Source organism: Vespa crabro, chromosome 5, assembly GCF_910589235.1.
Source record: "Vespa crabro chromosome 5, iyVesCrab1.2, whole genome shotgun sequence".
NCBI classification, from domain to species: domain Eukaryota; kingdom Metazoa; phylum Arthropoda; class Insecta; order Hymenoptera; family Vespidae; genus Vespa; species Vespa crabro.
In genome coordinates, this window is record NC_060959.1 from 3,606,252 (window position 1) to 3,620,644 (window position 14,393).

General features: G+C 29.4%; 1 protein-coding gene across 3 annotated transcripts in view; it reads right to left on the bottom strand.

Annotated features, from left to right (window-relative positions):
* Positions 1 to 1,156: 1,156 nt before the first annotated feature.
* Positions 1,157 to 14,393, bottom strand: part of LOC124424313 (AT-rich interactive domain-containing protein 5B-like) — a 159,899-nt gene continuing 146,662 nt past the window's right edge. For 2 of the 3 annotated variants that reach the window (XM_046963188.1, XM_046963187.1), the window contains exons 3-7: positions 12,814 to 13,300; positions 7,241 to 7,531; positions 4,591 to 4,741; positions 4,260 to 4,470; positions 1,157 to 4,180 (exon numbers count right to left, since the gene is read on the bottom strand). In XM_046963188.1, the coding sequence (XP_046819144.1) occupies positions 2,045 to 4,180; positions 4,260 to 4,470; positions 4,591 to 4,741; positions 7,241 to 7,531; positions 12,814 to 13,300 (3,276 nt within the window). In that variant the 3' untranslated portion in view covers positions 1,157 to 2,044. The remainder of the gene's footprint in view (positions 4,181 to 4,259; positions 4,471 to 4,590; positions 4,742 to 7,240; positions 7,532 to 12,813; positions 13,301 to 14,393) is intronic. The other variant, XM_046963189.1, reaches the window with a different exon arrangement.

The following is a 14,393-nucleotide window of genomic DNA, read 5'->3' on the forward strand; positions in this document are numbered from 1 at the left end:
GAAAAATACAAAAACGAAGAATGACGTTTAAAGAAAAAAAAATACGAATAATAAAATAAAAAAAGAAAAAAAATAGATAAAAAAATGATAATAATAAGAAAGAAAAAAAAAATTAGTACGAATTATTATCCATTCAAAATGTGAAAGAAGACTTCAGGGGGGAGATAGGAGGTAAGGCTGACGAAAATGTATTATCATCCACAAAATATCGTTTCGTCTCAGCTTAATTGGGAATAATAACGATGCGACGACGATCGTTGGCCACACGAATAAAGACAGCCTGTATACATCTTATTTTAAAGAGTTCACCTCGCGTTAAAACGCTTAACGTTGAAAGATAATAAATGATTTATCTAGCCTTAAACTTTACGTTGGATATCTTTTCTTTCTGTTTATATATATATACACTATTTACATGTGTTTCTTGTCCCGTTGGAACGAGACTCCGCATAAACGTGCACTTATCATTTTGTTTTTTTTTTTCTCTTATCTTATTTTAATTACTTACAGCTGACTAATAGAATCAGTATGTCGTAATTGTGAACGTGTAGCAATTTTGTTTTTTTACCTTTTTTCTTTTTTTTTTTTCTTTTTTTTTTCATTTAAATCAGGAAAAATTTTCTCTAACTTATTACAATAGAATAAGGTTTGCATTTTTTTTCTTTTTATTATTACTATTATTACTATTATTATTTATTTATTTATTTATTTATTTATTTATTTATTCATTCATTTATTATTTCTTTATTTATTATTATTATTATTATTATTATTATTATTATTATTATTATTATTATTATTTTTATTTCTCTCCTTTCCTCGCGCGAGTACTACACAAGAAGAGTTTTCACCGTTACATTAGTTTAACGATTACACGGCTTCGATTTTTCGATCATCGATCGAACGGTTTTCTCTCTCTCCGTATACATACACGTGTTACCCGCATTTGTCGTCACATATTCGAATTTCGCGACATAATTTTTTTTCCTTCTTTCATCCTTTTTTTCTTTTTTCTTTTCTTTACTTTTTTCTTTTCTTTACTTTTTTCTTTTTTTCTTTTTTTTTTTTTTTTTTTTTTTTTTTACCACACCGCAGTACAAACATATACGTTTAAAAAAAAGAAAAAGAAAAAAAAAGAGAGAGAAAAGAAAAGGGAATAACAAAATAAAAAGAAATAACCAAACGTAAACGTTATCGTATAAATTTTTTCAAAAATCAATACCTGCGTCTACATTTAATATTTCTCAGAGTGGCATCAACCTCCCTTCTTCTTCTTCTACCACTTTCTTTCTACCCCATTCCCCAATCATTTCTTCCACTAGAACGAAAACGAATTTGCATAAAGACTTGTATATAATCGGGGTTCAACAAATTAAAAAAATACTTATTCTTATTAATAATTTTTCACATTCACCGTAGACACGTTTACATATACGGTTATTAGCAATATACATATATAAAAAGTACTTTGCTTCGTGGGACGTTGTACCACTCTCTCTTTTCTTCATCTTATTATCACAGAATATTAGTACGCAGTTCAAACGAAATAATCTCTATTGTATATATATATATATATATATATATATAATCAATGCTCTTCTCGGAAAAAAAAATTAATCAAAGTGGAATAATAAAAAGATAGAAGGAACGATCTTTAGAACTTTACTAAAAAACAGAAAAATAGAAAAAGAAAAAAAAAAGAAGAAGAGAAAAAAAAAGGAAGAACACATTTCGCTGGTATAGAAAATTCGAAAAGATGTTCATCTTTTTTTTTTTAAAGTTCTTCGATCGGTACACATCGCTTCAAACAGTCCTAATTCTTTTCGTTATCATGAAAGTAACGTGACATACGGGTGGTAAAAATGACACGATTATTATACTATGCCGCATTTCTATCTTCGCACTAAATCCCTTTTTCGATATTCCATGAATACTTTCAACATTTATTTACAACAAGGAAGTCCGACGGATCATGTCTTTAAAAATTAAGCCACCATCCCATTTTTTTTAATTAGACCAGATATGCTGGACGAGATCCCATTGTCTATTTGGATGTCGGTACAGCAGGTTGATGCTGACCTGCCATCCCCAGTCTTGGTTGCGAGGAAGCTAATAGTTCCTTGTAGTAAGCGTTGAACTCCGGTGGTAGAAAGGACGTTGCAGCTGCAGGCGGTATCGGAGGTGGAAACAAGCCATTGTAAATGGCAGAGTAGTACATGGGGTCCAACATTGGTAGGAACTTGCCTGGAGTGTTTGGCAGTTGCGAAAGAAAAGCTGGATTGCTTGGTGGCACAGTGGGTATAAAACCGGAGGGTATACTTGGTACACTGTGACGCCGTCCAATCTCTGTGGTCTGTCTTATGTCCTGCTGTTGTGATTGCAACACTACAGGTTTATCACCATCGCTAATTCTACGTTGCTGATCCTTGCCAGCCTCGCTTGTTTTCCTTCTATCTATACCTATTTGTGGTTGAACGTTGTTAGTCATTCTAGGATAAGAAGAATTCACACTATTCAAATGATTTAGATTAGGTACATTGGGTATTACAGGATGCGTGGGTTTCCTTGGTGTATACGGCGACACTGGTTCGTTCCTTCCCGCATATTTCCCGTTAATTTGTCTTCTTTGTGCTACCGAAGGATGATTACTAGTTCTGTTAGGTGGGCTCGGTATTTGCACGTGAGATGACGGTACACTGCTATGATTATTAATTTTTTGTTTAGGATTGACTAATGTGATTTCTAAATTATTCGATGCCATAGTCCGACTATCGAGAACAGTTTGATAACCGGGAAAGGAGGCTCGTTTCGTCGTACAATCGGTTGACTTATCTTTAATCGTCGGCGATTTCCTCATTTCTAAATTTAGCGGATTAGGCCTCGGCACTACAGGTACCCTAACTATCTCAAGACTTGGTCTTGAGAAAGTTGCCTTTTCGATTGGCTTTTGTGTAAGATCGAGAACTCCAACGTTTCCACTGAAGTCACTGTTACCGATCGGCTGTGGCTGTATCCGCTGATGCGTAATAGGACGATACTTCGGAGAAATTAGAATGTCTTTTGGATTTCCGTATACAGTTTTTTCGTTGTGCGCGAAAATTGACCTCGACTGCGTAACCTTCGGTGGTAATATTATTCTCCCGTTAGGAACGTTTGGTGGTACAAAACGATTATTAGAATTAACCATCTGAGTTGCCGACGCTGGTACCATGTTCGCATTCGCGTATAACTGCAATAATCCAGCATTGTTCGAACTACCAAGATTAATAACTTTACTATTTGTCGTATTATTGTTGTTCGTCGTACTATTATTGTTATTGTAATGGACGGGATGTTGTTTTCCTTGGGATTGAAACCGAGGCTGCTGGTGATGACTGGTCTGATTCTCCTGAGGTGATGGCAACATATGTCCTATGTCCGGTGTTACGGTAACGGATATAAGTTTCGGCACCGAATTCGGGGTAACGGAAAGTGGATAAGGCGACGATAACTTATCCTCGGATTTTACCGTAGGCGGGGTAGGCGTTACGCTGCTCTGAATCACGCTCGGTCTTGCATCAAGATCAACGGCTGTAACTTCAAGACCGCCCTCCCGCAATATTTCTAATTTTCGTTTTTTAAAGCTTGGTATTATTATCTTATCTCTACTCGTATCACTTTCATTTTCGAGATCGATCACCTCGGGTGATCTTGGCGCTACTATCGCCTTCTCTGTGAAGATTGGCTTCTCACCGAACAACGGTATGTTCTCCTTACCCTGTGCCAGCAGAGTCGTTTGCTTAGGATCTAATTTAATCTCTTTCATGTCTTTTTCAGGTGGCGGCGTCAACGTTACTACCGTCGATGCATTCATTGCTACTGTGCTCACTGGTAATCCTGGAGACGAACAGGACGGTGGTACTTGTTGGGACACAAGAGGACTGTTTAATTGCCGTTCGAGAACACTTTGATTCCCGGTTACGATCGTAGGCGTTGTGGAAGGTGTACTACTTGGAGTCGAAATTGGTGTGTTCGATGATGGAGGAGGACTTGGCAGTTGATTGGTTTGCTGGCTCGTTGGTGGTGTGTTGTTGGCGATTATCGTATTCAATGATTTCAAACGTTCCGGTTTAACTCTCACGCTACGCAAAGAGGATGTTTTTCCGACTTCTGATTTCGGTTTCTCGTTTGATGGAAAAGACTGAAATATCGAATTCTCCATTACTATTTAAGAAACAATTTTTATATAGTTCATTTGAATTTTTAAATTGTATCATTACCGAGCTCGATAAAACTGGTTGTAAAGGTGGGGTAGTGTTTACAGGTGGTGTTTCAACCAACGGTGGTGTCTCCGATGAACGTGAGTCGCTGGTCTCTTGATCCCCATCCACCGGACTTTCAGATATACTACTAGTTTTCGTACGTCTACCGTGTGTTAATCTCACTTTGGGTTCCTCACCTCTTTGATACCTTTCATAAGGTAAAAGTAACCTGCAAAAAATATTTTTAGTATTAATAATTCCAGGTAATCATTTTCTTTCTTTCTTTTTCTTTTAATTTTTTTATTTGTTTATTTGTTTACTCAGAAACTTCCATCATCATCCATCCTACCTTTCGTAATGTCTACGAGTTATAGTAGCAGCACTGGTGGATCCTGTATTACCACCGATATCATCATAAATGGTTTTCCAGAGACGTCCAGCGCTAACGGAATCGTATCCACCGAGTGTCTGTACCTTCGTGTAAAACAGGAACAGATCGACTGTGAAAGAAAAATCAAAATCATATATCTTGTAAATTACGACACGATTCGTTTTAAACAACTTTTTTTTTTTTTTAATCATAATTTTAACCCCTCTCGCATTACGACGATGTCGCATAATGATTATTTTCTTTTCCTTTCTTTTTTCCCGTAAAAATTTTCAAATAATTTTGTGGTGATACTTTGTTTATTTCATGAAACAAATCAATAAGTAACAATTTGATTGGTTATTCAAATGTAACAAGAAAATGATAATGTTTAAGACAAGCGAAACTGTTAGATCGATAAAAAGACGCAGAAAGAAAAATATCCAAAGAATATAACGGAATAATATAAAGAATATGACGGAAAATATTGCGTTCTAACTCGCACAGACGAACACACGTGCATCAGAAAAAAAAGAAAAATACAGTGAAACACGAATCAATGAAGAAGCAACAACATGCGATCAATCTAAAAAAAAATTATAATAGAAAGAAATGATTATAAAAGAAGAGAACACGGAGATCATTAGAAAGGCTAACTAACTCAAATAATCTGGCGCCGATAATAATTAGAATTTATTAGGAAAATAACTTAAAATTTGTTATTTATTGAAAACTTGAATTTAGATTATTCTTGACATTTACTGGGAATAGAAACTGACATTTGATTGATTTATCATAAAAGAAATTAAAAAATTATCAATTTCTATGAAATAGAAGCATACAATTTCAGAATTAATCGGCAAAAGGCACAGAATTAGGGACATCAGAAAGGGAAACTAAAATTTTATTTTTTAAATTTTATTGAAAAAAAAAAAAAAAAAAAGAACGAACTTTTAATAGGAAATCACGATTGGATAACTTATCGTAAAAGAAATTGAAAAATTGTTTATTTCTAAATAAAAGAAGGATAGAATACGAAAATTAATTGACTAAAAGGATGATAGAATTACGGAAGATATCAGAAAAAGAAACTTTTTTTCAAATTTGTTAAATTACTCGACACATAGGGACTTATCAAATATAACCAATTCACCGGCAAATTTTCAATTTCTCGCATGCGATTATGCTGTTTAATCATAATCATTTCTATGGGAAATATAACAGAAATATATTTGAAATCATCATTTCCATTTATATATATGTTCGTTTCTCTCGTTGAGACAAAAACAACCAACGAGAGGAAGATAGATAAACTATCATCTAAAAATAAAAACATCTTGCAAATGGCAATGAACACCCGGTGGACGCGACCCAATTATTATTGAAAAGCGTAAACAAGCGAATGAACGACAAGCGATGTTAAATCGAAGAATAAAGGACGAATTACAGAACTACACATCGAATCAAATAATCCTTGAATAAAAGGGATACACTGACAATATATATACATACACACACACACATAGGTTGATTATATATATATAAACTAAGAGTTAGTTAAATATTTTGTTCGTTAGAAGCAACAGAAAAAAGAATATATTAAGAAAAATTTTTCACATGATTTGATGTGTCAAATATTTTAAGATTACGAAATAAAATATTCGATAATTTTTCGTACGGAAATACCTTGTATTTTTTCTTTTCGATTAATCAGATATTTTAATCAATTACCTTTGAAACAATTATTAAACAAGTATAGGACTAAAGTTAATAATTAAATTTTATAATAATTAATTATTAGTGTCTATAGTTATGTGACCAATAATTTCAAATAAAAGTAAACAATTTTAAGAGATAATAAAAAAAATGAAAAACATAAAACAATCTTACAATAAGTTTAATTATTATCTTACCAAAAAGCTCTTAATTGAAAATAAAAGCTTTTAAATAACAAAAAAGGAAATAAATAATAGCTTAATTAACTCAATAAATAAAGTTAAAAATATAGACTATTTTATTTTATGCACAATCGACATTTTGTAATCTTACTTCTTCTACATTTTATATTCTGTAACATTTCAGATGTTATTCGATTAACGAAATTTATAATTCTCAGTTATAGTTCTTTCAAACTTCAATTTTACAAGATCTGTTAATATCTCTAACTTTATGTTCATACTTGTTTCATAATTTTTTATTAAAGACGAGATTAAAATAACTAATTAATTAAAAAATATACAAATTGTTTTATAAAAAATATAATCATATTGACGACATGAAATCATGAAACTTTTCTTAATATATATGTTTTTCTCTATTACATTTAGTAAAAGTGATATTGAACTGACCCTTCAATTTATAATCAACCTCTATATATCTACATACATATGTTCAAAAAATTATATAAAAAATATATCTAAAGAAAAAAAAAAGCAATAAAAATCAAACTATAATGCAAATAATAATTTCCAATAAAATAAAATATCAAATGATTATAGTGCAAATGATTAATAATAATTATAATAATAATAATAATAATAATAATAATAATAATAATAATAATAATAATAATAATAATAATAACAATAACAATAATAATAAAATTTAAAAAACAGTTAACATGTATACTGACTTTGCCTGTATCCCAACAATGGCATCTTTCCGACTGGAGTGCCCCGTGAATTCATGAAATTCTGTACATCGACCATGAATTTTTTTTCTTCGGCACTTGTTTTGCGTTCGCTTCGACGTACACCCGCCGATGGTGGCCTTCCAACGGGAGCTGGTATCAATTGTTGACTCGAATTGCTCGACGCACATTTTGACGAAGAAGCAACCGAAGCTTCACTTTCGTTGCTGGATTCGCCAGGTGAAGCACTTCGCTTTTTACGTTTCCTCCGTGGCCGTCCTTTTAATTTAGGCGCTGAAAATTCATTTCAATTACGATCATGGACAAAATTTTCGAATTTTTTTATAAATATATAGAATCGAATTATGTCAATTAAATTTGTATAACTTAATCGTTCTTCTTTTTTTATTTAATTATTGCATAATTACTACTATTATGCATTTTTTTCATTAATTTTTATTAATTATAAGTATTTTATTAATATATATATAGATTACTTATATACACACCCACACACACATATATATATATATATTTTAATCAGTATAAATAATTAAATGTCAATATTATGTCAGTATTGCGTCATTTATATTACCTACTAATACTATTTTCTTATAAACACTGAACATTTATTTTAAAATATCGATAAAATGTTTAAAAATACTAATCCAATAAATAGCAACCTTAATTACAGTTATACGATACATATAAGACTGTTATATCATACTACTATTAAATAGTACTATAGTTCAGCATTTCTCAACCTTTTTGTCGTGCGATATCGAATACATTTGTTTGTATTGATATCACAAATCAAATGTTTATAATAAAATATTTTTTAAAATTTCCAATAGATCGAAGTGGCTGGTATATTATTTTAATTATATGTATGTTACTGTTACTCCAATAATTTTGCTAATTCACAAGAAAATTCTACTTACAATAACTATCTCACAAAAAAAATCTTTTACGAATTAATTTTACTTTGGCATTAAAATAGAAGGCCATTAAAATATTTCGCAGTTGATTAAAAATTTAACGCGACCCAATATAGATGTAGAAGGTTCAGAAACGTTAACTATAATCATATATATTACATTTATGTTACAAGTACAACGATATAAAGGATGTTCAATATAAAGCTTTATAAAGTTTATCTCGTAATTTTTATTACGGCATTATATGGCCGTAATAATTCTTCAAACATTTAAGGAGATAATATTATAATATTTCTTGCTTTTTTTTGTTTGATAGAATGTTTCAAGGTCATTTCAGAATCACTCTTTGTTTGTTTCAATTGAAAAATTAGATTTTTTTTTTTTTATAATAACAACTTGTCCTACGTAAAAGAAGTAATTTTTTTATTTTATTTTTTTTTTTGTTTTTTAAATATTTTCTTTTATTCACCTTCGATTTTCCGAAATAATTATCTTCGATCTTTCGGATCTTTCCAAAATATCTTGGCATATTTCGAAATTTGAAAAGAGTTGGTGGTAAATATCAACTTTTGAGGAAAAACAGGAGAGATAAAAAAGAATCATGTCAACTTCATGCTAATAAATTTAATTCTTAGAACTATTTGTTTAATATTGTCTACAAAAGACGAAGTGTTTAATCAGCACGATCGTTTATTATCTCTTACGTCTCTTCTTATGCGAATGTGTGTGCGTGCGTGTATGCGTGCATGCGTATATGTGCATACATATGTGCGTGCACATTTGGAATAAACATTAAAGAATGCAAATAAACAAGTCTATAAGATATTTACGAAACGATCAAGGATCGTAGGTATTATTCGAGAAATTTAGAAACTTTCTTTTAGATACAGATAATTTTGTTAAATACCTCGATAAATTGAAGATCGATAAAAACAAAACAAAAAATTTTCTACGATAATTATTCGTTTCTTCTTTCTTTTTTAATTTCAAATGTGTTTTTGTCTATTAGGAAAAAAAAACAGTTTTCCTTGAAATGATTCTTCAAACAATTTTTCGAAAAAATGTGTATGCGAAATAAAAATATAACAACCTTTTTTCTTCAAACAACATCCGGTATAATGACACTATGGTTATATTATAATATTTAGTTATTATATTTTTATATAGTATTATACGTATATTATATATATTATATATATAGTTATTCATAGTTATATTATAATTTTATTATTTATTTATTAATAGTTATATATATATATATAATACACATTATATATAGTAATAAATAGTATAATCATAATTAAATATTAAAAATGAATTAATAAATTAAAAATATATGATTATGAAACTTCGAAGATAGATATATAAATGTCAGAATTAATAAATCTTATTAATAAATAATCGTGTTTTATATATAATTATTTTATTGTCATTTTTCTCCTTCCTTCCTTCATTTCTTCCTTCCTTCCTTACTCCTTTAAATTACATCATTCCTTGCTTTAAGAGCATCGAAAGATTTGAGCGCAACTTCGCGCGATTAATTCAAAGCAAGAGAAATTGACTTCACGTACGTACGTACTTAACCACGGACCCATTCCTTCGATCAAAAATTACGTTACAAATGTATATGAAGTTCGCGAGATAGAAAAAGAAAAATAAAAAGGAACAAAAGGAAGAAGGAAACACTTACATCTAGATAAAACCGATGTTGTAATTGTCTCACCCGTTATCTTCAAATTGATGATTCGATTCTTACGAATCTTCATGATGATCGGCATGACGTAATTAGAACAACACCAATATAAACTTAAAATTCAGAAAAATGAAAAACGAACATGAATTATCATCATTAATTTCTTAATTTGTTATGATATCTTTATTATTATTATTAATGTTATTATTATTGTTATTATTATTATTATTACTATTATTATACTTCGAACGAATCGAATCGAATAAGCAAATTCGCAAATTAACGAGATTAAAATTATTTCATAACCTCGACGTGATCGTTCTTCTAAAAATAATGCACGTATATACATGTAATACATATATATCATACACGTATGTAGAAACATAAATACACAGGTTAGGAACACGCCGTCTTTACATTACTTTACGCACACGATACGTTGATTATACGACCGATCCAATGTACGATGAAAATAAAAATAATATCTTACGATTGGAAAATATATGGACGAAAAATAAATGCTTCTTATCGTTGAACTCACATTAATGTTATGTACATAATTTCGACTATACTATAATCGAACACTTCCTTTTCTTTCTTTTTTTTCTTTCTTGTTTCAAATCAATAACTGTTCTTTCTTTCTTTCTTTCTTTCTTTCTTTGTTTCTCTCTCTTTCTCTCTCTCTCTCTCTTTATCTCTCTCTTTTTTTCTACGGAAAATCAATCGAAAGCTTTCTTTAACTGTCGACACATTTCTTTTTCTCCTTTTCTTTTTCTTATAAGAACAATAACAAACTACTACATTCAGTATCTCTTTGATGATTAATATATATATATATATATATATATATATATATATATATATATATATATACATATATATGTATATATATATATATATACATATATATGTATATATATATATATTTCTTAATTCGCTTTACAATAGAAAATAATAAAACAAAACTATTGAGGAGAGAATGAGGACGTGAGAGTTTTCAAATTAATAATAATTCTTTCTCTTTGTTTTTTTCATTCATTATAAAAGAACAAACGTCCAGACTGTTACACGTCTTAAAGTCTACTGTCATCAACTTAATATCCATAGTAAACATTCAACACAACAGTCTCGCTTACTTACTTTTCATTGGTCAAAATAATCAACGAATCTTATTGTCTTATTATCGAATAAAATCCAATAGGATTATTTCGTGTAATGATTTGAAATTAAGTTCCAACAGAAAAAAATATTAACAATCATAAATAATCATATCGTATGATGATAATGATAATAATAACAAATATTTTTTATTTCATAATTTTTTTTTATATTCAAAAAAAAAAATATATATATATATATATATGAAATTTTGGTTCATCCTGTATATTTTTAGTATGATTAATATGTATATATGTATATATATACATATTACATATATATTATATATTATATATATATACATATTAATCATACGATTATTCGTAATGCTTTTCATTTATTTCTGTCGTTACACATATATAAATTTCAATGTGTAACATAAATTATAGCACGATGATTATAGACAACATAAATAGATCATTCGAAATTCTAAGAACTGGGTTAGAATCACGAAATTAGAAATATATATATATATATATATATATATATATATATATATATATATATATATAGATCTAATCATGAAACTAAAAATATACAAGACGAACCAAATGTTTTTAGTATTGAGCCAAAAAAATGTGATTTGAAAAATCAATTACTCTTTTTTTTTTCAAAATTTGTTAAGATAACCTTTTTCTTATAGGTTATAAAATTAACTAGCCTATCTATAAGGAAGCACGGAAAAATATCGAAAAAAAAAATAATTGTACTATATTGAAATGATACGTACTATGTAAATATTTCATGTCGTGATAACAAAAAAAAATATTTGTGAATAAAGAGGAAAATAAATAATGTTAAAGAATTCATTTATACATGTATATATATATGCAAATAATTGTCTCGTTCTATCATTATTTTTCAAAAATTAATTCATATTTATACAAAAATTAATTAAATTAACGTATCATTAATTTTTATGTAAAATAAATTTTACATAAAAATTAAAATTGAACGATTTATTTGCATTTATTCATTGTTTACATTTAATTTATATCATATCTACATACAATGTGAAATCATCAATCATTCCAAATTGACGTTAAGAACATTTCGTAATAGTTGTAACAAAAATATGATACAAAAATGACAAATATAAGAAGTAAGAGGTTACGATTTACTTCTTAGTCGTCTTCAAGTTATAACAACGCAATCTCTCTCTGTCTCTCTCTCTTTCTCTCTCATTTTTTACTTACTTTATACTAATATCAAAAAATAGTATTTAAAATGGTATAAGAACATTAACGTGCATTATTACAATTTGCCGTATCATTTTTGATACAATATATTCAATTAAATCGTTACGAAATATCATATGACATAGTAATCATCGAAATAGAAAGTTATCTAAATTAAGACGATGCTAATTAATATTCTCTCGACAAAATTTATGAACCTATATGCGCGCGCACACACACACACACACACACACACACACAGGCGCACGCGCGTATATATGTGTATATATAAAATGTATATATATAATTATATATACATATATAAATATATCTTTAATATATATTACATATATTTTATATGAGCCGTTTATTTTGAAAGTGGCCTAAGTCCAAAAAAAAAAATAAATAGACAAAAATAAAAATTAAATATAAAAAATATATAAATATAAACAAAAAATAAATATAAATATAAATGGACTTAGTTCACTTTCGAAGTAGACGGCTTATATATATTATTATATATATTATTATTTTAATATATATATATATATCGTTAATAAATTTATTGTGAATTTATATAGTTTATAAACGTAGGAAGTGAAACTTTACCTAAATGATTGCAAAGTAGTTCATGGGTCTCCAAATCAGGATAATCGAAGGTATCTCTGCAGAAGAGTACGCGCGTTCCAGGTGTAGCAGTGAATCCGCCGAGTGCAGCAGCTACCGAAGAACAAAGCCAGGAAGGTTCCGCACCTTCCAATCTTCGTAAAAGTGCTCGATATCTACAATACCTCGGATACGAAAGTACAACCACTTTGGTTTGACCGTCGCAATCAGATTTTTTCGAAGAACTTATATTGCTTTCGTATTCCTTTTGTTGTTTGTCAACGTCAGAAAAATCGATTCCAGGATCGGTCAAAACCTGGGGTTGAGGAATTTCGTATCTCGGTGGACTACTCTCAGGAGAGGATGTTGGTGTTGGTGAACTCGGGTAAAAAATTTCACGACCCCACGACCATTCCAACGTAGGTGATAACCAGGTAACCAAGTCGTGAACACGAACGACAACTTTTTCAGATATCGTCAACACCTCGTCCTGTAAAGAAAAAAAAATGATATATTATGTTTTCATTTTAATATATATATATATATATTAAAATATAATTTTGATATTATACGAATATTTTTTATCTTCGCGATTTATCACGTAAGTGATACTATCATTGTATGATAATCGATTTGATCGTACAGTAGATAAGATCACGTTTTAAAGAAATATTTTATCGACGGGGATAATAATCAGATAAGTTAGATGAAATAAATATCAATAATACATGTCTCTTCTTTATCGACATTTTAGTCGATCACTCATTTTATCGTTTATTCAAAATTCGATAACGAAATTACCGACATATCTATTCCAAGCTCGAAGAAATTACACGAAATTATACCAGTAGCGCCGATAATGATCAGTGTTTATTATTGTTAGATACATAGTTATTAATATAACTTTTATATTATTATAGTTCTCTAACGGATCGTTATCCATTCCGCTTTGGAGAATAATTTAATTGCCTCGACGGATGCCTCATAGCGACGTCGTAATTACAAGGCTTATCTTTATGTTCGTCAAATACATTAAATTTCTTCTCATTCCCGATGCGAACGGATAAATAAAGAACCTACTTCCGTTTTCCTAACTACCACTCATACTCGAAATAACCGCGATAATGAATAAGAAAAAGAAAAGAAAAAAAAAAAGAAAAAAAAAAAGAAGAAAAGAAAAGAAAAGCAGACGACATAATTTTCTGAAATAAAATTCTCGGAAGAAAAAAGAGAACAAAAGGAAAAAAGAAAGGAAAAAAAATAAAAAGAAATAAGATAAAAGAAAAGAAATAAAAGAAAAATAATGAATTGGTATGCCTTCGTTTTTTAATAATAAAATGATGACTATCGTCGAATAACAGTCGAGATGAATTTATTTCAAAATGGCCGAGATGTTTTTATCCCGATAAAAATTCCTTCTATAAAAAAGACCACAACGAGAAACGAATGGTTTTATATCCATACATACACCAGTGATGTATAATACATCGCTAACAATTTGGGAGCCACTGTTGCCTGGGTTATACTTTCATCTTTTAGCTTCGTACTCATCCAAGCCTCGTCCCTCTAACACATAGACACCT